Source organism: Meriones unguiculatus, chromosome 21 (assembly GCF_030254825.1).
Source record: "Meriones unguiculatus strain TT.TT164.6M chromosome 21, Bangor_MerUng_6.1, whole genome shotgun sequence".
Lineage (NCBI taxonomy): Eukaryota > Metazoa > Chordata > Mammalia > Rodentia > Muridae > Meriones > Meriones unguiculatus.
The window spans coordinates 42717421-42743774 of NC_083368.1; the positions used below are offsets into that span (position 1 = coordinate 42717421).

Genomic DNA, 26354 nt, shown 5'->3' on the forward strand with positions numbered 1-26354 from the left:
GGTTGATGTGAATTTAACTCCAGCTCCTGAGAACAATAGTCAAGAACAAGTGGTGGATTTAAAAAGAAAACAAAAGTACTGAGCCTACCATGATGACACATGCTTATAAAGACTGCACCAGGAGGCAGGAGCAAGAGGGTTGTGAGTTTAAGACATGCCTGGGATATGTGCTGAGATCTTGAGCCAGAACAAAACATTTGTATAAAAGAGGTCTTTATTTAAACGCAAAGCCTTCAAAAACGTTACATTTTCAGTTATATATAATTTATTTTTTTATTAATTACCATTTATTCACTTTATATCTCAGCTATAGCCCTCTCCCTCATCCCCTCCCAACCCCTCCCTCTTTTCCTTCTATGCCCCTCCCCAAGTCCACTGATAGGGGAGGTCCTCCTCCCTTTCCATCTGACCCTAGCCTATCAGGTCTCATCAGGACTAGCTGCATTGCCTTCCTCTATGGCCTGGTAAGGCTGCTCCCCTCCCAGGGGGAGGTGATCAAAGAGCCAGCCACTGAGTTCATGTCAGAGACAGTCCCTCTTCCCATTACTAGGGAACCCACTTGGACAATGAGCTGCCATGGGCTACATCTGTGCAGGGGTTCTAGGTTATCTCCATGCACAGTCCTTGGTTGAAGTATCAGTTTCAAAAAAGACCCCAGGGCCCAGATATTTTGGTTCTGTTGCTCTCCTTGCAGAACCCCTGTCCCCTCCAGGTCTTACTATCTCCCCCTTCTTTCATAAGACTCCCTGAACTCTGCCCAAAGTTTGGCTATGAGACTCAGCATCTGCCTTGATATCCTTCTGGGTAGAGTCTTTCAGAGGCCCTCTGTGGTAGGCTCCTGTCCTGTTCCCTGTTTTCTCCCTCTTCAGATGTCACTCCCGTTTGCCTTTCTAAGTGAGGATTGATCATCTTACCCAGGGTCCTCCTCCTTGCTTTATTTATTTCTTACAAACTGAAAGCTAGGTCTGATGATTGTTGCAATTCAAATATTTCCACACATAAAAAATATCTTAGTAAATGAAAGCACATCTGCATCTGATGAGTAGGCTCTTGAACCTTCATGGTAAATGCTATCAACTGGCTGAGGTAGTGCCCCTAGAGCCTTCAAATATGGACTAACATTTTCTCTTTGTTGGTAGAGAATAATGTATGGAATGACACTTGGCTTGACAATTAATTCAATCTTTAATAAGCTTCTGAGATATTTACTTCTGTTTATCAAACATCACATTTGCAGTTGTAAAGTTAAGATTTTTTACGGTGTAAGTTTTTAATACTTATTCCCTGTCATCATTTTATAATTGTTTTCCATTATAAACAGAGCATAATTATATATTCTCCAAAATCACTGTGGTATGTTTATTCATAACTCTTTCTGTTGATCAAATTTCACAATAAATAATTTGTATGCAGTAGAGAATGATAATTGTGACACCAGGTTTTGAAAATGTTTTTCTAGTATTGCTGTACTCTCATGTTTTCACTAATTCCATTCCTTAGTCATTTTGTTGTTGTTGTTAGCTTTTTTTTCCTTATTGGGTGCTTATATTATTCCATCTAGCCAATGGGAATCAGTCAGAGTTTGCTTTTATTGTCTCACATTGCTTTTGAGCAATTTACTTCTATCCAGTACAGAAATAAGTCTTTATTTTCCTTGTCTAATAGACCTGCTATCAAACTTTCCAGAATCGAACTTTTATTTTAATGAAAGGCAGAATTTGAAAGTAACATACTATGGGCAGCTGCATGTCTTTTATGTTACATCCTTTTTTTGAGAGAATTAGAAACACAGGAAGAAGGAAGAGGGAAAGAGAGACTGAACATCCTTAATCTCAAATGCTCCAAAGTCCAATACTTTTTAAGCACTGGTAAAAGCACAAATAGAAATTCTCCACATTCATGATCAAAATATTAAATAATCTATATGCTGAAGACAAGCAGGGGAATAATAGGTTTGATAAATTGTGTTTTACCAATGGGTAAATCAGCACAAAAACATTTAAAAACATATATTAAAAACAAAACTAAACTAAAGTAAGAATGGAATTGTCACATGAACCAGCTGCACCACTCTTTGGTATATGCCTGAAGTCATAGAATACAGAAACTTGTGAATCCACACTTGCGGCTGTACTGCTCACAGTAGTCAAGAAGAAATAAAGTTTATTGGGATATCCACCAATAGGTGAAGGAAAAAAGAAAATATGGTATACATACACAAGGAAAAATCATGGTATTTGCAGGAAAATGGATGGGACTGGAAAACTGTTTTGTTAAGTAAAGTAAGCCAGATCAGAAAGACAAATATCAAATGTTTTCTCCCAAATGTACAACCTAGATTTAAAAACAAGTCAGTATATGTGTGACTGTGTGTATGTGTGTGTGTAAAACTCCATGGTTTTTTGTTGTTGTTTGTGGGGGACGTCTTTTTATTTTCATTGTGTGTTTTGGCATGTTTTGTGTCCTACTGGTTTTGTTTACTACCTTCATTGTGTCTTTGAGACAGAGACATACAGAATGTAATATCCAGAGGATATGGAGGTGGGAAAGATCAGGGAGTATCTGGGGAAAGAGAAAAACAGGATCAAAATATTATTATATAAAAATTTTTAATAAAAGCAGAGAGCCAACCAGAGAGCACGCCTGTAATCCCAGGACTCAGGGAGGCAGAAGCAAGCAGATCTCAGTGAGCTCTAGGCCAGCCTAGTCTACAAAGCAAGCAGTACAGCCAAGGTTATAGAGGAATCCTGTCTCAAAGACAGAGAGAAAGACAGAGACAGAGACAGACAGAGAGACAAAATAACAAGATGATATAATAGAAAATAAATAATGCACCACCATTAACTTTCAACATAGGAAAGATTAAACAGAGCAGAATTCATATACTTGTGGTTAAGTTGATTAAACTGTTTGTTCATTAGAATGAATTACATTGTTCCTAATAAAAATAAATGTTTTAAAAGAACAAAGAATATGATTTCCAAAATATTATTGAAGCAATCTTTAAATTAATTGGGCTGGATGTGGGTGGGTGAGAAGGTGCTCAGAATATAGAACAGTTGTTGGGGGGAACACTGTAATCAGAATGTATTGTATCAAACAACCTATTTTCAACAAAACAAAAAAATTTAAAGATGTAGGGTCTAGAGAGATGGCTGCAGTTCGGCCCTCTGCAGATTCTTCTAGAGGTCATAAGTTCAGTTTCCAGTACCCACGTATTTCAGTGTACTCACAATCACCTATAACTTTAGCTTCCAGTCACCCAACACCCTTTTCTGGGTTCTTCAGGCCTACACACAGTTGGCAAACACACATACGCAATGAATCTTTAAGAAAACTGAATACACGAAGGGAAAATTAAATGAAAAAGGAAGTGTAAGATGGAACCTACCATAAACGTACGGTTTATACAAATAAAACAGTGCTTTCCTTCTGGGAACTCTTTTTAAAATTCAAACAACATAAAAGAGGCTCTAATTGTATCACATTGATAGCATTCATAGCAACGGTATTTCATTTTCTGACTTCAACATTAGAAACTGTACTATGAGAGTACATGATGACATACCCCAAAATCACACATCAAAAATTCAGCATTTTGAAACTGCTACCATGCTTTTTAGTTTAATGTACTCACTTTTTACTTGAATCCAAATGTATTATCTGAAGAAGTATTTCTATTATGGGTGAGTCAATTACCCTTGTATTTTGAAATATATTAATATTTAAAGTATTTAAAGGAGAATTTTATAAACAGTTTGGAAAAAATTAAGCATGTTAAAGAAAAAAAAAAGCATTTCCAGGAAGAAAAGGAAACTGTCTCAGCACTCAGGAAGGCAGAGGCAGATGGATCTCTGTGACTTCCAGGCCAGCCTGGTCTACAAAGGGAATCTAGGTCAGCCAAGGCTACCCAGAGAAACCCTTCTCAAAAATAATAAAACAAATTTTTTTAAAAAAAAGGGGAAAAAGAAAAGAGAAAGGTAAGTGAAATAAAGCTAGTGAGATCATGAGACACAAAGAAAAGGAGGATGTTAAAGTGATGTAAACATGATTTGGAATATGTACACTTCCCCACTGTGGCATAAAAATCACACTTTGTTTGCCATTTGAGTTTAAGACTATATTGGAAACCGGCAGCGCCAGTCTGAGAAACTCACCTACAACACCACTCAATGCGGCCTTCGCCTTCACAGGTGTTTGCCCAGTGGCCACCCGCCAGACTTTTCATTGCCACAGCGTACTCACAAAGTGTTTCCGCATCTTCACAGTGTTCCCGCCAGATCTTGTCAAAATCGCCCACTACATGCAAAGAAAAGATGAACTAAGTTAACGTTACTTAAAAACGTGTGAGCTAATTTTAGGAAGATAGAAAACAGTGTATAATGGCTTTACAAAAGTCATGAATTAAAACTTAACAAAGTTTTAAGCATTGCTTTACAACTGATGATCTGACAATCAAAATTTACCCATTTAAACAGACTTGTAAGATTGCACACACACAGAGATATACATATATGGGCCATCAATTCATAAAGCAAATCCATACGGGTAAGGCACAGCCACAGCTGGAAGTTCAAGCGTTAGTTTTCATGTTATCTTTGCTTTATACAACTTGGGAAAAGAAAGAACACAAACACCTGTGCTTTGAACCTGGTCTAGATATATTGTCTCTTTAAAAACTCTAACCCCCTAACTCACCCCATCCCTGTGCTTGGAACAAAGGATGCTACAAGCCTCTTCAATGTTTTGAGCTTTTGATAATGTTCTGAATTAAAAGTAAAAGCAAGTGATAAAAGGGGCGCGCTTCATTTGGTAAGATGTTTGCTCTGCAAAAACAAGGACCTGAGGTTCCATTGGAGGAAGCCACTGAAACAACCCTGCTGTGCTAGTGAAAGCTTTCAATCCATGAGCTGCAGGGAGAGAGAGAGGTGGGTCTTCTCTGGCTTACCAACCCTGGTTAGTCACCCAACCAGGTCCAGCTGGTCAGTACCAGAGCAGGGATAGACCTTGACTACAAAACCAGAAGGATCAGGTGGATGGTACCCGATGGATGTACCACAGTTGTCCTCTGTGGGCCACATAAACACAGGCAAGAGTACACACACACACACACACACACGTTACTATCCAGCTATTACTATCTTAGTTTTTAAATCATTCATCATTACGTTGAAGGTAAAGTTTCAAACATCACTATGAAGACTGATAATGGTCAAGAAATTATTTGGCCAAATGATGTTCATTAGCACAACAGGGTAAAGAATTAAAATTATCTGAGCACCTTCCGTTACTGTCTTTAAACAAAGGAATGAGTTATCTTCTACCATGACTAACTAGGCATTTATGTAGTAACAGAATAAACATATACAAGGAATAGCCAACTGTGGAACTAATTATATTAAAACTCTTTTTCCAGGCAAGATTAAGTCTCTCTTTTTTCTTTTAACAGAAAAGGGATGAAAATAGTTCAAATTTAACAATCAACACATTTATTCAAGTTTGAAAAACAGCCACGTAATTTCATTTACTGGCTATTTTAGTTCCACAGACTTGCAAGGACTGAGTTGGAAACCTACTTATTACCCCTATGGTTTTGACTGTGTCTTGAAAACAAGGGCACAAACACATCCATACACACATTGTTCCATTAAAATGCTATGGTATCAACCATTCTTAGACTGAATACTGATTTTAATTTCAAAGTAAATTAAAGCTTGACTAAGTGTAAGAGAGTGTCATGCCCTTAATATACTAATATTTTCAGGAGTCACTAATATTTGTGAAGGGACTGTGCTCTTAATTTGTTATACATCAACTTAGTGTTATTGCCTCCTAAAAAGCAAACAAAAATTTTCTAAATTCTCAGCAAGTCCTTTCCTAGCAACATCTATCAGGTGCAGTGACTGATAAGACTATAAACAGAAATAAGGATCTACAAATTAGTGCTCTGATTAGTGATCCCTTCATACACCTATAGGTACTCATAACACTACTGTTCTTGAATCTACCCATCAGACTGGACACTAAATAACTCAATAAGCTATAGTATAGTTTTAAAGGAGCTTTATTATTTGAGTTCTATATCTTAAGCTTTAGAAAACTCTTTGAACTTGTTTCGCTATCTTATAAAACACATATATTATGCAGAAATACTTGAATTATATATGTGTGTAAACATGAGTCATTTAAATAAAATTTCTATTATTAAATGTATTTCAAAGAACTTGTATGTATTGAAAATGGATTTCATTTGTGCAAGACTTGATTTAGATTCTAGAAAGTAGGTAAATCATGAAGACTTGAATACTTGTACTTTATTTTGAAGAAAGTCCTAAAATCACAGCAGTAAGCGTATGGGAAAGGAAAAATACAAAACAAAACAACAACAAAAGACAAAGTATGAGAAAAAGCTAAAACACAGAACAGGAGTCATCGGTGACCCTGTTTGTGAGGACACCACATCCCCAATGCTCCTGGATCGAAGGGGCACCTGAAGCGCAGGCAGCTTGAGCACTGACGATCCTATTTCCCACTACCTGGGGGTTAAGAACCTTGGATTCCTGTATGCACTTACTGAGTAAGGACAAAGTCACCGAGGGTCCAAAGTGCTGTAGAAAGGTAACAGAAAAATAGTACACACTTAAAGTTGACTACTTGTCCCCGATGGTGACTCTGAGCTCAGAGTTTGTCCACTACAGCTGAGAACTAAGGGTGGTTATGTGAGACCCCACTGCCCTCTGTTAAAACTTCTGAGTGTCCTTACCATGTCATTTTAGACTCTGAAACTCGGCTTACTCTATAATTACCTATGTGCTAGAAGATGCAAAGACAATTATAACTACACAGAAACCCACTTCCCTATAGCTTTTTAGAAGGCCTCGGTATTTCTTCATTCAACAAAACTGTCTTTAAATATTCCTTTTCATGTAGTTTTGAGGTTCATTATCCGCTTACCTGACATTTTAAAGAAATCAGTTCTTTTTGTCTCTAATTAACATGAATGGCAAACAGCTTAATGTTTTAACATTTCACTAACAGTCAAGCTTACAGATTCTCAAGTGTGCTCACACTGGAAGCTAATATGTGACTGGTAAACACAGTGCACTTAACTACACAATTGAGAAAAAAGTGAATTTCTTTGCATTTTTATTCTTATAACATATTTGCTAAAAATGTTTTTTTTTTAAGTATTTTAAAGTATGTGTGGGTAAATGTACACACACACATAGCACATGTGTGCAGGTGCCCATAGATGCCAAAAGAAGGAGGTGTTAGAGCAACTGAGCTGGAGTTTACAGGCAGTTGTGAGCTATCTTACATAAGGGCCAAGGACTGAATAAAGATTTTCTGAAAAGCAGCAGTATCTTTTTATTGCTGAGCCATCTTTCCAGCCCCAGGGGAAGAATTCTGTTAAATGCTACATGAAATAATAGACTTAAGAAACAGAAAGTAAGACAGAGGAGAATACAAAACATACAAATAAAGTGGGAGTGAGGCTACAACAAAACCGACTTTAACCTAAAATATTCCTTATGTCCCTTATAAGGTATCCTCAACCACAACTTTTTTTTTTTTAGTTTTTATTTTTTAATATTCATCACAGGTTATTTACTTTGTATTCCAGCCATAGCCCCCTCCTTCCCTCATCTCCTCCCTGTCCCTTTCCAAGTCCACTGCTAGGAGAGGTCCTTCTCCCCTTCCATCTGACTGACCCTAGCTTATCAGGTGTCTTCAGTACTGGCTGCAATGTCCTCCTCTGTGGCCTAGCAAGGCTGTTCCTCCCTTGGGGGCAGGAGGAAGTAAAGGAGCCAGTCCTTGAGTTCATGTCAGACATAGTTCCTGTTCCTCTTACTAGGGAAACCCACTTAGATACTGAGCTACCATGGGCTACATCCAAGCAGGGGTTCTAAGTTATATCCAAACATCAACCACAACTTTAAATGCAAGCCCTTATCCCACAAATGCTTATCAAGCCTATTAAATATACATTACAGTAAATGCTTAATAGTTAAAAAAAAATTGAAAAAACAGTTTGCATTTACTTATGAGAAAATTTCACTTTGGGATAATTCTCTGAAAACCTATTAAGAATGCTATTTTAGATAAATTAGAGAAAAAGCTAAGAAAAGATAATTTTTTCATAGTATTCTGCTTTTATAGTATTCAAAATACTGAATTTAACTAATTCTGAAGCATATTACAATGTGGGTTCTGAAAGCAATCCCCCTTTAAGAAAGTTATTATATGCCCAGTTTATATATTCAAATTTCTTCTGCGCACTCCAACTGTACCCATAACACACATGTTAAAAGTTGACTCTGAGGATTGTTGACTGTCACTTGTTAATTCAGTCAACCACAACTGTGACTATTCCTTCTTTTAAAAGGACAGAACAGTCTGCTTCCCACAACTGTGACTACTGCTTTAAAAGGACAGAACACTCTGCCTCCACTGAGACATAAGCACGCTCCTGCATGTTCCCGTCACCATGGACTCGGCAAGGCTTTCCCTGCATGAAACCGTGAGCTAAAATATAAACCTACTCTCAAAAAGTACAACTTGGGGGCTAGGGAATGGGTCAGTGGGTACCGGGCTTGCTCGATGCCCATTCAAAGAAAGGCTCATGTCTGGCTACCTATACCCCACACCAGTGGTAGGCAATGAGAAAGGTTCAGAGCGCTCACTGGCCAGCTCACTAGAACAGCTAGTCTAGACAATCGGTGAGCTTGAGGTTCAGTCAGAGAGCTCATATTTTAAAGTACGTACATATCATGCACACGATAAAGCCAACCAAGAAAGGGCAAATAGTGTATTAATTTTAAAAAACAGCCGCATTTTTAGTAATTCTGACATTAATTTGCTATTACCTTACAATTTTCTTCATAAAAATCAACTACAGCTAAATAAGTTATGGAATTATCCATTTTTGCCCCCACTTACCTCTCTCATGAACAATTCCATTCTAAACCCAAGTGATGATGCCATCTTTCTTTTGCAAATTAACTCTTCTCTTACTGTCAGGCAGAGCACATTTCTTTCCTTTGGAACATAATGGAATTTATATTTTTGAGAGGGTTCATCTGCCACTCATTTGATTATTTCATAATGATCCTCCACTCTTTTGCCTCTGCCTCCTTAGAGTGCTTTGTCATTCACTCACATGTTACCTATTGAAAACAGTTGTGATCCTCCCTCCCCCCCCCAAAAAAAAAAACCTGTAAGGTGAAAAGAAAAAAACACCTTTGATTCATAACTTAGGTAAGTTTACAGAAGTTAACCATGGTGCTCACGTGAGAGAGGCAAAATAATTACGTGTTCTCTGTATTCAAAAACAGAGTAAACATCAGTTATAAAATGACAAGCAACTAGCTGGTCTTATTAACAGTCATGAAGCTCTGTACATTAAATGGAAGGGCTCTACTCTGTATGAACTACATACATTTCACTAACTTAAGCTTTAAAGGCCAAATTATTGCAAACAAACACTTTGGGGCCTAATACATAAGGCTTAAACTTTTAGGAATTCAGAATGATTTTCTGGTTGTGACTTAAGCATACTGGCAAATGTGGCCATAGGTGCTTTATCTCCAGAAGACCAGATTTCCAAAGTCATATTCAAGAACTTTTAAATGCTGTTTCTTAGAACTTAAAGAAACGAAGCTGATGAAACATTATGTTCTAATCACTGCATCACCTTGTATTTCTTCATGAGTTTTAAGTTTATGAACATTCACTGACATGAACAAAAGGCCAAACCAGACAAACTACAATGGCTACATTAACTACAAACAAATGGGCTTTTGTCAGTCAGATGCTGTTATTTAATCTCTGTAACTGTATTATCTGTTAATTTTCTGGCAGTTGTTCTCATCTCTGGTGGCCAATTCTCAATGTACATTGTAACTACCCAGACATTTCATTTAATGTATCTAGAGTATGAACTGGTCACTTACCCTAATGGTTTACAACTAAATCCAATATACTATGGCTCAAACACAAGAGCTTACATATATAGTAAGGCTGCAGAGTCAAACCCCACGAAACAGTACAGAAAGTCATGGTTGGGGCAAAGTGAAGTCAAGTTATACTTAAACAGGAAAATAACACATGACTTAACCTTAACATCTACAGGCACACGTTTGATCATAAACTTTATGAGCATTTATGATTAAGAAACTTCATTCAAAACATAACAGTCTTTGACTACTTGCAGTAAGGGAGACAGTGTTAAAAATGTCAGGATCATATTATTTGTTTCTCCTTTATGAATATGACTACAAAGATGATACCAAACTTGCACATAAAAGTACTTATGAGGAACTTCCCAGAATGTAATTTATGTAAGCAGGAAATTGCTTCACAAGTGGGAACCTGTGATGCTCAGGCACATTTACAGGTATGAGGCTGACAATTTATTCCAAGTAGCCCCTGTGATGAACATGAGTAAAGCAGCACTTGAAGCCCCGGAAAGCAGGGCACCAGTGCTCCTCAAATATTACACTTTCAGATGGCATTAAGCCAGCCTCCACAATTTAGGAGAACAAATTAGGGCCGTAAGATTTATCTGTGAACTCAGGGCATACAAATAAAAACATATATATCAAAATAAACAAACTATTACCATACTTTAATGTAAATATAACTATTAAATCCATTAAAATATCTCCAATGTTTATGCATTAAATTTTGTCAAAATATTGGGCCGAGTGATATGAGGGGATCAATGGGTAAGCAGGGCAGAGTAGCAGGAAGAGGAGAGTTCACTACATGGAGGAAAGCAAGGCTGGTTCAACAGTTTCTCAACTGCCACAGTACCCATGTTCTCCAATACTTGAAATTTCTAAGTATATGAAAAAGGGATTTTCAGAATAACCTGGGTCACTAAAAAGGAGATAGTCATATTAGCTTCTTTTGCATATACATCTTCAATCTGTGTGAGGAACAGTGTCAGGCAGAGTTAGGCAAAAGGGAGAGTTTTACTGAAAGAACTAAGCTTAGTGGGAAAGAGATGAGTAATCCACATGCCAATTGTGGTAAGCACAAAGACAGGGACTTATTTAGACAGATTTTGTGTTAAACTGTTGGGGTAATCTTTTTGCGTGCTGTGTGAAGGTGCCTCTGCATATTCATAGTTAACTCTGCACTGACAGATAGCTGAGTACTGTCCAGACTTTGGTATTATTCCTATGACTCATCACCTACATCATATTTTGTAAATGTGTTCTTCCTTCTTTTGAAGAGCTTAATAAAGAGCTGATGGCCAATATCTAGGCAGGAGAGGAAAGATAGAACTTCCAAGCTGAGAGAGGGTCTCTGGGAGAAGAATGAGACTGGCTGGGGTGAGGAGTGTGTGTGTGTGGGGGGGTATTTGCCCGCGTGACATGGTACCAGGTCACCATGTGAGTGGTAACAGGCCATATGTCAGGACGCAGGCCAGGAATGCCAAGGCTAATTTGTATGACCTAGCTGAGGGTTTGCCCAGCTATACTGTCTAAACTTTTAGTAATAATAATGTCTCTCTGTCATTATTAGGGAGCTGGCGGGTCCAAGAAAGTCTGGCTACAATAAACATCCTAAGAAATTAGTCTAAATGAATACCTGCAGTATTTTACGAGGTCCAAAGATTTCTAATTTTAAAGCATAGTATTTGATAAAGTGAGGCTGGTTGCCGAACTTATTTATTTAGGATTCTTTTTCACTACTATTATTTTCTCTAGAGTCATGTTATATAATCCAAGTTGGCCTCTGGCTGCTCAACTGCATGCTTCAAACTCTTAAATCCTAGTATTAAAGGCATGTTCCACAATGTTTGACTAATAACTTCATTTTTAAATTGTGAAGAAAACAGTATCTGGTTAAACTTCCTGATTATCACTACTCCTAGTTTCAAGACCAATACTCTAAGAATGATACATGAGCGGGAGGAAATGGGATGCAGTAATGGATAATATCCAGGGGCGAACCAGTTCTTCATGCCACCTTGCAGGTGTTCAGCTCGGACAGCTTCAGCTACAAACACCACCTCTGTGGTACCTATGCAATTTGAAGACAATTGGGATACCACTCATTTTAAAAATTAACAAGAACTAATAAAAATGGAAGCTCCAAAAATGTTTCATAATAAAACAGTAACTTCTTTTTTAATTTTAATTTTTATTAATTACAGTTCATTCACTTTGTATCCCCCCTGTAGCTCCCTCCCTCCTTCCCTCCCAATCCCACCCTCCCTCCCTCTTCTTCACCCATACCCCTCCCCAAGTCCACTGATAGGGAGGTCTTCCTCCCCTTCCACCTGATCCTAGTCTGTTAGGTCTCATCAGGAGTGTTTACACTGTCTTCCTCTGTGGCCTGGTAAGGCTGCTTCCCCCTCAGGGGGGAGGTGATCAAAGAGCAGGCCAATCAGTTCATGTCAGAGACAGTCCCTGTTCCCATTACTGTGGAACCCACTTGGACACTGAACTGCCACGGGCTACATCTGTGCAGGGGTTCTAGGTTATCTCCAAGAATGGTCCTTGGCTGGAGTATCAGTCTCAGAAAAGACCCCTGTGCCCAGATTTTTTGGTTCTGTTGCTCTCCTTGTGGAACTAAAACAGGAACTTCTTAATTCCGCTGTTAGTTATTAAAATTCACAGTATAAGATTGTTCTTTCAATAGCACAGAAGGATTTTAGGTTAATGTGTTATATGTGACAAACAGTTATCATTCTATGACAGAAAAGATATTTCAGCACTGGAAATTAATATTAATTAATATAAATTAATATGAATGTTTCAAGAGATGGACATAACAGGAGCTATGTGAAGCATGTGCCTGTGTTATTGAGATATAATATAGGTGTGCTTATTTTTATTGCAGAAATACCAAGCAGCAAGCAACCAAAAAAATAGGAAGAGACAATCTAATATATGAAATTAATTTATACATTAAACTACTAAAGGAGAAATTTAAAGACTACTGGTATGGATATTGTACCTTAAAAATGACTCTATATAGCAGTATAGCAAAAGCACTGTGTGGAAAAATCACTAACTTAATTAGCTGCCTTATTGTCACTTCCCTCCTATATCCTACAATTTTATTATAGAAACGAAGTATCATATAGGCAGACAAGGGATGAGTTTGAAAACACAATTAGAGCTCTCATCACAGGTTCATTCTTTGGCATCAAACTATCTAGTTTTACAACAAAATAACCTTAGCTCAGTGTTCCGCCCCACCAAGTGGTCCAATAGTCACCTCCATCAGAGGCAAACAAGAGTTAAAAAAGTCTTCTATCTACAAGTGGCTGGACATAAAAATATCCGCTTCGTCACCAACGCTGGGAACTGTCCTCACAGTTTCTTTTAGTAACGTATTCAGAGAGATTGTACCATCTCAAACACTGACCATTATCGCCAATTCGTTTCATTTATACAAATTGGCAGAAGATCTCTGAGTGGTGATGGGGCAGGCAGTAAAATAGAGCGGAGTGAAAAGGTGGTTAAGAGTGCATTACATACACCTACTTACCTTTGTAACACTGTTCACTTTCCCAGCCCTAGCCTGCTCATGGCTGTCAACACTTCACAGTTGGACAGATTAGAGCAGAGGAGGAAAAACGCCTTTTCCCATCACAATAAGAAGGTCCCATTCTCATTTCTCTTTCTGTTGCATTTCCAATATACTAACAGAGATAAAGCAAGGAAAACTTTACTCCTTTTTTTTTTTTTTGGTGTTTCAAGACAAGGTTTATAGAACTCACTTTCTAGACCAGGCTGGCCTCCAACTCACAGAGATCCACCTGCCTCTGCCTCGGAGTGCTGGAACTAAAGGTGTGTGCCACTGCTGCCTGGCCCAATCCTATAATCTTTACCCTTACTTTTCAGTAACTGCCTTGTTTCCTCTGTCATTCTACTCAACCTGTTTTGCTTATTACCAGTATATCCCTGAAAACTATATACTTCACTCAATTCAACTCATGTATCTCTCATAGATAGCCCCTATCCATCAGTTTATATTCTTTTACCTTGCCCAGCTTTTAATGTTACTTCCCAGTCTCCGCTTTCTCTTATATTCTAACATTTATGTCACCAACATTAGGATAAGAGGTGGGCGGAAAACTCTGTAATCGCCCATTAAAAGGACAGCATAGTCAGGAACTATGTCAGCTTTGTGAAAGTTACTTTGATCTTTTTAGGACTGAGTCCACTCATCTACAAAAATGAAAGAATTAATTTAGGATATACATTAAATCTAGCCAACACGTTTCCTATCCCTAACGATGGGAAAGATCTGAGACAGATTAAGATGCAAACAGTTTAAGATCAGCCATGCTTGAGAATCATTAATAAAAATGATGGCTTCTTAGAGTCTTACATTCCAGATTTTAAGTGAGAATTTTCATTGCATTTCCCGGTGAGGAAACTGTTAGGAGCTTATAAAATGCATTTATGACTGGAGACCACCAGTCCTTCAGTACTGTGTCCTCAAAATAAAACACCAAAAATAATTGTTTGATGCACAGACATTTTCAGAAGGCAACTGAGACTAGGCCCACTTCAAGCGTGAGCACTGGAAGGGCACACTCATTCAGATCATCTACACTTGGAGTTCAGTGATGGGGTATCATGTATCAGTAGAGCAGAGCCTAGAGAAGCCTCGATTGTTGATGGAATGCAGGGCATTAAAATGCTGAAAGAACAGCTTCATTCAAATGCTTACCTGGCCAGCATCACATCAGACTATTCACTTCTCAAGTACATGCATTGCTTTCAGTTCTGGTAGCTTCTAACTACCAGTAATCATTATGGACCAAGTGTTCCCCTAGTTGGAATTTGGGCTTAAAGACATGTTTAAACATGTGAGACTAAGCCTGCATAACTGACAGCTTAAAGAGAAAATGACACATTAGCTGTGTGTTAATTTAAGTAGAACCTATTCGTTTATGAATAAATGAATAATGAATAACAATGAAATTATTACAAAAAGGCTAAGAATAGAAACATACTAGTCATTTTCTTCTAAAAGATGTGCCTTAAATTTGTACAAGATGGCATGATAAATTAAAGATAAGTGGGTCTACTTATTTCCTCATTTCCCCAAACATAAAAACCAACAGAGAATGCCATTATGTAAGCGCATTTTGTGACTATCAAGAATGATGCAGTTGTTGCTATGGTAACCACTCATTTTATTGAATTGCGGTGGGGAATTAAAGCCTTTTAATAAAAAAAAATCCAATACCTTAATATGCTTGCCAAGGATCTTCTACTGGCACCTATCAAACAATAGCTATAAACCATCTTTGGGGATATCAAATGGCCTCTACTAAAAGCCAGGACTAACTTGTCAAGGAAAGAAACTTTGAATAGCGTTAAAATAAAATGAATCAACGACACTCCAAGAAAGAAAGACTTCAACTGAACTTTCGGGGTAATTGAAAAGTGTGTGTAACTGAAAAGTGACATGATCTCTCACAAGCCTTTGTTCCTTCACTGTCATAATTTCTCTTTTAACCTAAGCTATTAGCCTGTTAAAGGACTAACACACTAGAACGCTGCTGCCGAGTTTTCGTTTTGCAATTAAGCTAAAGCAAAAAAACCCGCTGAAAGCATCTCATTTTAACACGAGAAGAGGAATTTTTTGTCCTCGAGTATATGAAGAATAATGCAAACATCACCTTCCGAACCTTACAAAGTTGCTTTGTTAGAGACCTTCCATTTACAAAATGCCAGGGTAACTCGTAAAATTCAACAATAGACAGTGCTCCGGCGTAAGCACAAGCCAGTAAAGCGGCTTCCACGTAGGGGGCTGCACCTAGGGCTGGCTTCAATGGCATCCGTGTCTTTCTGAGTCTCTGTGCTTAGAGACTATTCAAAACTGCCCACTATCCTAAGAACCTGCCCCAGATCTCTCTTCTTTGACTGTTTCCACAAACTTGGAGATTGAGCTGCGGTGAAGGAGTGTTGCCTGCCACCCCCTTTCCCCGGTAAAACAAGGTGAAGCACCTTGAGATCCTCTGCTTGGCCTGCTGACTTCGCAGCCCTGGGAGCCCAGGCGGGGGAGGCCTCGGCACGGCCTTGCCAAGGAGCGAAGAGGAAAAGGGTCTGTTGCCAAGCGGGCAGAACAACAGGCTGGTCCACTGCAGGAGAGTGAGGGCCGGCTTCCCTTCTGACAGTCTCCTCGCTTGGCGAACGCTTCCCCGGTCTGGAGATCCTACCTGAAAGCCCCTCCCTCCCTCCCTCCGAGTGTGTGCTCGGTGACAGTGGTCTCAGCACACCGCTGGGGACAGGGCCTAGGCGGGTGGCGACTGCCCACTGGGGCTCCGGGCGCCGGTAGCAGGCGGCCGGCTGCCGGCGGCCAGGGCAGACGTGCCGCCCCCGTGTGTGTCAATGGTGGCCCGTGGGGCTGAAAAGAGCTGACCCAGCCGGGGGATGCACCTCCCCTCCCCCGCCGCCTGTTTACCTTCGCGGTACTTCTTGCGGAGCCGCCGGTGGACGCTCTTTACCACCCCGGACAGCTTCTCCTGCTCCAGCTTCCGCTCCTGCTCTCGGGGCTGCGCGGCGCTCGGGGGCCGCTGTCCGCGCGCTGCGCCTCGGCCGCCCGGCCCCGGCTCCTCCATCGCGCTGCCGCCGCCGCAGCCGCCCCTCCGGCCCCGCGGTCTCTCCCCGGACGGAGGAGGGAAGGAGGAGGCAGCAGCGGAGGCAGCAGCCGGAGGCGGCCGAGGAGCACCACCGAAGGCCTCGGAGGCGGTGTCTCCCCAATAGCGCAAGGTGATTGGTGGACTTCGGAGGGCTGGGTGGAAATGGAAAGGGCCAAGGGCCAATGGGCGGAGGGCAGCGGCGGAGAGCCGGGTTGTTTGGAAAGAAGCAGCTGAAGGGGGCGGAGCGAGCACTCGGTCCCTAGCCAGGCCACGCCCCGGATGCTGTGCGAAGGAGCCGTGACGGTGGGGCGGGGGAGGGGGGCGGGGGCCTTTGGTGCGGGGGTGCGCTTGCGTCTCAGAGTTTGCTCAGTTTGAGCTTCATTGTACGGTCCGGGCTTGGCACGTCTCCCAACTTTCCAGGCCAACGTGAGTTGTATGCCACCGGACACGATCCTCCACCTCAGCACCCACTGCACCCTGTTGCACCTTTGCCTGCTCCCTTCAACTAGATGCCCTTTGAAGACTTGACTGTGCAGGCTTTTACACTTCAAAGAGGAGCCCAAACTTGCATGCCTTCTTTGGGGTCAAGGAGAGGTCAAGCTACCAAATCCGGATTTAATTCTCTAGCTAACCGTGGCATGTGCCTGGCATGCAGCTGCTGGATGAAAAGACAATGAAATGGGGCAAAGAAAGATGATAGAAAAACAATAGGAGATGTGGGACAACCAAGTTCTAAACACAGAAAGGCCATAACGTCTTCCTGTGGTACTTTTGTAGTGACCATACCAATGGAGTTACTGGAAAACCGACGTTGATTGTAGGTCATCTCAGAACCCAAGAAAACTCTGATCAAAATATGTTCTCTCATTATTTTGGAGCTTAGGCCACCGGTGCTTGCACAGTTCAGTAACTGGCTCCCCCTTGCCTACCTCCTTTTTACTGATGTACAAAACTATTAAGGGGATATGTGACCGCTGACTTGTTTATGAAAGATGGAAGCCTGTTCTCCAAACAGAGACTGCATTAGCTCTGAACTGGTATCTAGGCTATTGGAGAAGCAGCAGGAGGAGCTGGGAATGAATTGTATCTAATTGCGCACTACCTCCACATTGCAGCTCTTGATTATAATACATTGTATAGACATTGTTGCATTGAAAGTTTCAGATCAATGATTTTGTAATATTAGTAACATTCTCCTTATGTAACGATCGGGTCCAAAGGAAACAAGTCTTATTTCCCCCAATTCCAGTGGTTAGACAAATGCCACATTTCTCAAGAACTGGTAAAGCTTATTCCTCTCTACAAATGTCTTTTACCATCAGCAGAAGGATAAATATGGTTATCCCTTTGGTTAATAGACAGTGCATGCTGGCTTCCAGGCACTCTGAGCATCACAAAAAGCTGTTATACATTTTAGTGTCCCTGGCTGTTCTCAGCTCCTCTCGCCCAACCACGGAACTTCCTCCCAGCCTCGGGAGTTTCCCTCCCCTCCCCCAGCTTCTCATTCTCCTCAAAATCATGCTATTTCAGCTGTGTGTGCCCCTGGGTTCCATCTTTTACCTTCCTTTGGTTTTCCTCTCACCCCCATCCCCCACCCCAACCTGTTTCTCCTTCTCTTACTCTCTACTCTGCTCCTGCTTCTCTCTTGGTCAGATCCAGTTCTGTTGACCATTCTCAATCTACCATTCTCTCTCTGCTCTGAACTCTTCCAAATGTCTCTGCCTGTTCTCTCATTTATATCTACAATACAAACCTTCCCCTCAACCATGTAGAGTTTATACAGTAACAATTTCATGTTACCTTTTGAGCTAAGATGATCCTGAAGAACAAAGCATCATACATACTTTCCAGATCACAGGAGGAAGGATATCACAGTGAAGAAGTAGATCAGACACAAACAGAGATAATCAAACTTCAGAGAACTAATCGCAGTTATGAAGTGAAATTACAAAAAAAAATAGGGAGGAAACGGAGAGTGATGTAGCCTTACATGAGGAAATTTCATTTGCGAAGAAAAGAGAGCTTGGATACCTAGCTATTTTTCTTTCACTAAACACAAAAGGCAAATAGTAGTAAAGATAGGCACATATGTCATTTGCCCAGAGTATTAGGTGTTTGTTGCTTTTTTAATATTAACTTTTCCCACTTCAATCTAGGAAGGTAGGCCTAATGATGTATTTTTATTTAAATATTTTATTTTTATTTTTAATTATGTGTGCATGTGTGGGTTTGTGTGTGTGTAAACACCATGCCTTCTGAGTCCAGAAGAAGGCATTGGGTCAGCTGGAGTTATACTTAGGTATAGGTAGTTGTGAACCTAATTTGGGTTCTCTGCAAGAGCAGTAAACACTGTTAACTGCTGAGCCATCTCTTCAACCAGGGGTTTGTTTCTTTGTTTTTGCCTTTTCAAACTTTTTTTCATACTGCCAGCAGATGAATTTATAAGACCTTTGAAAAGAGTGGCTTTCAACCATCCCAGTGCTGGGCTCCTTTCATACAGTTCCTCATGTTGTGGTGACCCCCTACCATAGTATTATTTTTGTTACTACTTAATAAGTGTAATTGAGCTATTGTTATAAACCATAATGTAAGTGTAAATGTCTGCGTTCTCCAGTGGTCTTAGGTGACCCCTGCCAGAGCTTCATTAGGCCCCAAAGCGTCTTGACTCACGAGAGAACCACCGTTTTAAAAGGTTAAAAGTGTTGAAGGGAATTCGATAAACAGAGGAAGGATTAAAGAAGACAACAGTTAATCAAAGTTTTACCAGTGAGGTGAAACATTTTTCCTTTGCCTGTATGTACTCATTTCAAATGGGATGTTTCTCAAATGGGTAGGTGGTAATCTATTGTATGAATAATCTATTTTTTATTAGTCAATCTCCAGTAACTTCATATTTAAGTTGTCTCCACTTTTCCCCATTACAAGTCACATTGTACATAATTAGTACCTTTGTATGTTTTCGATTATGCATACATTATTATTATTAAAGAAACCCCATTAAAGTTATTTTTTTAATTCAAAGGGTCATACCTATTAAACCTTTTGGTACATTGTTGCCCTTGTGTCATGGAGATCCTGATGCTTTGGATCAGCAGAACTGGCCATGTCGCGTACCCAGCAGTTCACAGATGAGGTGGATGCTGGGGTGGCCAACACAAAACCCTGAGTCTCGGCCTGAGCGGCAGCTGAGTTAGACAGCCTGCCAGCTCTCCTGTACCCACACCACCAGGGCAAGGCTCTCCAGCTTTGCTCCAACTAGCTCACCCAATGCTGCAGCTGGCAGAGGGCCGGGTCAGCTCTCCTGCTCTCATGACCTTGCTGACGCTCCCTCACTCACCAAAGCCAGCTCAACTGTGCTGCCCGGTTGAGGTTCAGGGCCCACATTCTAAAGTGCCGCACCCTGTGAGAGGCTGGGCCAGCTGCCTGCTCTCACATCCTTGGGGCAGCCTCACCTTCACCATCAGGACCAGCTCTACCGTGTAGCCCAGGCGGGGTGCGGGGCCTGCTTAGCCAAGTGAGAAACAGGGAATCTTTAAATGACCTAAACCATTTATATTTTATTTTCATTTGTTTTTATGGTGCTTTCCAGTTCACTTTGGCCTTCTTTATAGAGAAATTCTAAAAAAAAAAAAAAAATTGTGTTATATAAGAAAAATCCCTAGTTTAAATCTATGTTTATAGCTCATATAACAGTATGCATCAGCCTGCTTTCCTATAGACTCCAGGACCACCAGTGGCATCACCCACAATGGAATGGGCTGGGTCCTTCCTTCATCAATCGCTAATTAAAAATGCCTTACAGGCTTGCCTACAACCCTGCCTGTGGAGGCATGTTCTTAATTGAGGTTCCTTTCTCTCAAATGACTCTAGCCATCACACTCAGTCTATGATCAGTCCCCTATTTGGGGTGTGTCACATGTGTGTCTTATCACCCCAGAAAAAGGCTGTCACACAACACTTGAAAAGTGAAATTTGTATTGTTCTGGAAATAAATGCCTATTGTTTGGAAAGTTATTAAACATTCAAGAAACACTATGAATAAGTATAAATATGTTGTTTAATTTTAAGTTGTAGAAGCATCATTAGTAGAAAATATTATAGAAAAAATGAAAAAAATTGTTTTTTTTGTATTTTGTTTCAACTTATATTTCTTTGTAAATATAATACATATTTTTTTCTTAATACTTTGCTAAAAACAAACAGAATGAAAACACACCCAGGCAAGGAAACATTCAGTCAGGCAGAGTACAATGTTAAAGATAGATTTAGTTAGTGTGAGACAGGGCTTCTCTGTGTAGCCTTGGCTGTTCTGGACTCACTTTGTAGACCTGGCTGGCCTCAGGCTCACAGAGATCCACCTGCCTCTGCCTTTTTGAGTGCTGGGGTTATTAGTGTTCACTGATGTGCCTACCTGAAAAGCCCATTTATATTTTATTTTCATTTGTTTGAAATTGATGGTTTCATTTATTGAAATTGATGGTTTCCTCTAAATATGACCTATGAAAGTAAACTATGAAGTTTACTCAGGCGCCTCTTTTGCTATTCATTTTGTAAAGAACTTGTTGCTATTATCTTGAATTTTGGTACGCGTATGGATGTGGAAATGAGTGAGGTGTCCAAAGAGGACAATGGGCCTTCCATCCCATCTGGCTGCTAAGAACTGACCTGCGGTCCTCTCGGAGAGCAGTGCACACTCTTAGCCACCGAGCCACCTCTCCAGACTCCCAGCTTCAAAATAACACAGACTACCTGTTTCTCTAGCGTTCACACACCGAAGACCAGCTTTAAGAACAATGCGTGACAGCTATTACTTAACTACCTAACTTCAACTGCTATTAAGTTTATAAATGTTTTTGTGACATATCAACTAAGTGGAGTCAATAATCAGAAATGGGCTAATATAGAAATAGGTCTGAATAAAAAAATGCAAGAGCTTATGCCCATAAGATGGTATAAGGCTGAGCATTGATGCTAGGCCTGGTGGTAAAGGGTGCGTAAGAAAGTGAAGCCAAAGGAACACGAGTTTAAGGCCCGCCTGAGCTAGTGAGTTCACGTACATCCTAAAAAGAACTTAGCCAAAGTTTACCTCAAACTAGAAAGGTGAAATGTTAAAAGGGGAAAATATATTTTAGCAATAGACCATTTGTCTAATGTGAGAAAACAAACAAACAAACAAACATAGTTTCATACAATCCACAACACCCAGGGTTTGGATGTGCCGTTTGTGTGTGTTATAGATTCATTGTCTTCTGACCCTTTCCCATTATTCACAGCTAAGGACTTACTTTATTATTTTTCCTCTCTTATATGTAAAGTGAAGAGTCTGTGTTTGATTACTATTTCAGTTTACGTGTCTATCATTATTTTCATCATAGTTCAGGAAATAAATGCATTTTACTTTGGGACTTAGCATATTTAAAAACATGTTACATATACACACAATCTCCCTGCATCTGTAATGAAGACATATTTTCCACTAAATAATCCTTAAGTTGGCTAAGTGAAAGGCATCAATGACTTTTCAATGCAGCCTTTATTTTTAATGCTGTAGAGAAGACTATATTAATTTTATGTCCTTCTAATGATTCATGATTTAAAATTTAGAAGATGTTGGCAATATGAAAGATCTCTTTCATCTCCCATTCTACAATGATTCTGTGGCTGACACTGACCTTGACAGTTCCTTGACAGATGGTCGTGTCCAGGCTGCTCAGTTCTTTCTGAGCCACATCTTTATTCTTGAGGAATTTCCAACATAAGGAACATAGTGACAAAGCTCCACTCTTCTAACCAAATTGTCTTGAAAGAGGAGTCTGTTTAGAGGAGTGGAATACAACCAAGCAGAAGGTGGAGGGGAGAGTTTGATCCGTTGAGGAAGACTGTGAAAATGTGGGTCCTTTGGGTTGCAGTGATGGAGTGCTGTCTCTCACTGTTTAACGTTTCATCTGCAGGCCAAGTAAAGAGGCAGCCAGGTCTTCCCAGAGTAGTTGCTGTGGCTTCCTTGGGGCTGGGGAGACACTCCAAATCTGCATCTTTACTTCTTCTAGATATGTGGAGCTGCTTAACATACTGTAATAAATGGCATTTTAAAATTTGAGATAGCTATAAGGAGTTCTACATTTTGTACAGAGGGGTCCAGTGAAGACAATCGAGTGAGCTTTAAGAAGCTTTTCCCATAACTCCAGGTGAATTGTCATCTGCTGTGTTTTATCAGCTGATGTATTATCATTCATACATTGCAAAGATGCATAGTTAAAAAGTAACTGTTGTCTTTAATTGCTTTGCAAATGAAATATAATACTTAATAACACAAGTAACCACAAATATTTCAAAGAGCCTGAGAAATTAAAATTTCCTGGATGCAGAAAAGTTGATTTATATTTCCCCTTAAGCTAGGATACAAAGTGAATTAATTGTAATAAATTAAAAAAATAAATTAAAAAACAAAATAAATAAAAGAATACATCAATCTACTTTTAAAGTTTAATGGTTGTAACTAAATCATTTTTGTCTTTTCTTAAGAGTAAAAGATGTTCCAAAAATTTTAGACTACCATAGAAATATAAAGTTGTCTATATCAAACTATAATCACCATGTTTTTCATAAACTTAACTGCTATTGTCAAAAGATGTTCTTGTAAAATAATTAGAATTTATTTATTTACTTTTTAGAAAGTCAAGAAACATGGCATTTACTATGCCAAGAAACATGAGATTTCCTGTTTACTTAGTGGTTCCATAAAATTCTTCATACACAAGCCAAACTCTCAATACATTTATTATATTAAATAAAAAATTATTTTAGCCAGGCATGGTTGCTCTTGCTGTAATCCCAGCACTCAGGGATGCAGAGGCCAGCAGATCTTCGTGAGTCCAAGGTTAGTCTGATCTATAAATCAAACCCAGGACAGCCAAGGCTACACAGAGAAAAACTGTCTTGAAAAACCAACACATGTATTTAACTATTGTCAAAACAACCAATGTTAATGATTTTAGTTCTCTACAACTTATCTAGAAATTCAGGGAATCTTATTGTTAAAACAAAACAAAACACTACCAATGTTGGGCTCTATAGTTGGTTTAGCAGTTAAGAGTACTTGTTACTCTTGCAGAAGATCCAGGACCTACATGGTGGCTCACTGTAACTATGATTCCAGAGGATTCAGCAGCTCCTTCTGTCCTCCAAGGGCACTGCACACCTGTGATAACGTATAAAATATATAATAAAAATAAAGAAATAAAAACAAAGATCTACTGTTTTGTTATTATTGTAGAAATTGACAAGCTTATTCAACAGCTCAATATAAAAGTTAAAAATAAAATAAAAATGAAATTTCAAATCAATTTTGACAAAGCAGAAAGAAGTAGGACACTTGAATATTAAGTACACAAACATGCTAATCAAGGTGGCAAAATGTAAACAAATAGATCAGAAAAAGGAGATAAGGAGTAATGAGTAGGTAAATATAAATTTCAGAATTTCCCACAGAAATTGAAGGACAATTTTAGGGGTGAAAGGATGGTCTAAGTTTTTAAAAGCTAAGGTAAGCTAATTACACAGCCATTTGAGAAAATCCTTCATATCCATGCCTCATGCCATGAAAGAGAAAAGATTAAAAACAAAGGACAAGTTTGAGTATAAAACCTAAAGTTACAAAGTCTCAAAAAGAAAATCTTGATAGTTTACTGTCATGTGAATAGTATTTCTAGACATAATACAAGCACAATTCATAAAAGAGAAAATTATATCTTAGACACCATCAAAATTTAAGACTTCTGCTATTTGAACAACAGGCTAATGGAGTAATTTGGTGAGGTCCTGAGGGAAAGACAATGATTGGTGTCATATACCTGGCAAGTGTTTGTATCTGGCTATAAAAAATACAATCAGAACAAGACAAGCAATTTACATTATCCAGTGAAGTTGGTTGTACATTTGGACATTTTGGCTTTGTTTGTTTATTTAATTTATAAATTTATTTACATTTGTTTGTTGTTTGCGGTACAAGACTTTGTTATGTATGCTGGCTGATTTGTAACTTGCTATGTGGAATAGACTGGCCTTGAACTTGCAGTAATCCTCCTGCCTTTGCCCCTGAATGCTGAGATTGCAAGCATTTGCGACCATGCCCCCCTTTAGATCTTTTTAGATGCTTTCCACTTGAAGTGATATACATCTTGAAATTAATAAAAAAAATCTATTAGAGAAAGTGTTTATCTGGGTTACCAACGAAGAGTTTAAATTAATCATTAAGCGTAATGGGTTCATATCACTTCTTTTACTACATCTTTAATTTTTTTCCTCAAAACTTTAAGGCTCTTGGACTTTTTCACTTAAGAAATGAAAACTTTTAAGAACATTTAAAATCAGTGAGATCAGCCTATAAAATAGAAAGATAAAGAGAGTTAGCATGGATAATGAGTAGAAATGTTTATTAAGCTAATTGTGTTCTCCTAGAAAGAGAACTCTAAGGCACTTTAATAGTATTACTTTCTAAAGTGCATTATCACAGTAGAGCTGTGACCAGTACATTCACTGATTTTGTCCTCAATAAAACCTGTGCTTACCAGCTGCTGTTATGACTTGGGGAGTAGGAAATGTTCCCTTGCAGTGAGAGAGAAAAGGGGTTGCAAAAATAAACTAGATTGGCATACATTGGATTTGTACATCAGCAAATCCAATTCAAAAAATTCGTAGTTTACAGACATACTGGTATCTTCAAAAATGGTTTCCTTTCAAGATACTGCAGTGATTTCAGTTTGAAAAAGTTTCTGAACTTTTAACTCAAGGTAATGAGCTAGTTAATGGAAGACTGAGTTTCGTGTAGGAAGCAATTACCTCGATTGATAGGAAACTTGAGAAAATGAGCACAAGCTTTAATGAGATTGGCAAAAAGGTCGTGTGTCGGAGGGCTGAGATGGAGTAAAAAGGGATAACTGTGGGAGAAATTGTCAGAGGCAATGCCACAAAAAAACAGTAGACATAAAGTTGAGATATAATACCATTGCATCTGCTTTTATAAAAGGCCACAGAATTAATTTGCCTAAATGTAAGGTGACCCCTGGAAATTTGTGAGTCAAAGGTCCATGGTTTAATTGGAGCTTTGCCAATGATCTCATTGGCATCGCTGCTAGCACTGTGGTAGAAATGAATTTAGGAAGAATAAACCATTATAAACCAACTGTCAGGTATACTTCTACCTCATGCACTACTTTTGATTCTTTGCAAAGAGCATGACGCTGCTCTTTTAGGCACTGCTTTTACTTCTTCTCCAACTTACTTCTCAACTCTCCATGTGATCTGACTTCCAACCCCAGCACCCCACTTACATTGTTCTGAGAAAGGTCGGCAAGGACGTGCTTTTCAAGTTCTTCAGCCTCTTTGCAGCTTATATCCTATTTTCCTTCCCAGAAGAATTAAGCACTTTTCACTCCTTTCTCTCTCATAAACTGTTTCCTCCCCAGGCACAGCTATCTCCATTTATCCCCTTGTCCATTCATCTCTATCTCCTTTTTATCTTTCTCGTAGTTTTATCTCTTCTGCTAGGATTTTGCTAGAGAGCTATTATCCTTTTTTCCTTTTCATGATACTCCTGAGTGATCTCATGCGAGCATGAAGCTCCAACTATGTTCTATGTGGCTTAAATACAGATTTAAGCTTTCCTTGAATTTCATACCTGGAGCTGAGTGCACCCTCACCCAGGACACATGAGAGTGTTTCCCTCAGACTTGCT

The 26354-nt window shown here is 39.4% G+C and overlaps 1 protein-coding gene across 1 annotated transcript in view; it reads right to left on the reverse strand.

The window, feature by feature from the left end:
• Bmt2 (base methyltransferase of 25S rRNA 2 homolog) overlaps positions 1 to 16825 on the reverse strand; it is a 52485-nt gene extending 35660 nt beyond the window's left edge. The window contains exons 1-2 of the mRNA XM_060374263.1: positions 16444 to 16825; positions 4158 to 4299 (exon numbers count right to left, since the gene is read on the reverse strand). Of these exons, the coding sequence (XP_060230246.1) occupies positions 4158 to 4299; positions 16444 to 16600 (299 nt within the window). The 5' untranslated portion in view covers positions 16601 to 16825. The remainder of the gene's footprint in view (positions 1 to 4157; positions 4300 to 16443) is intronic.
• Positions 16826 to 26354: the final 9529 nt, after the last annotated feature.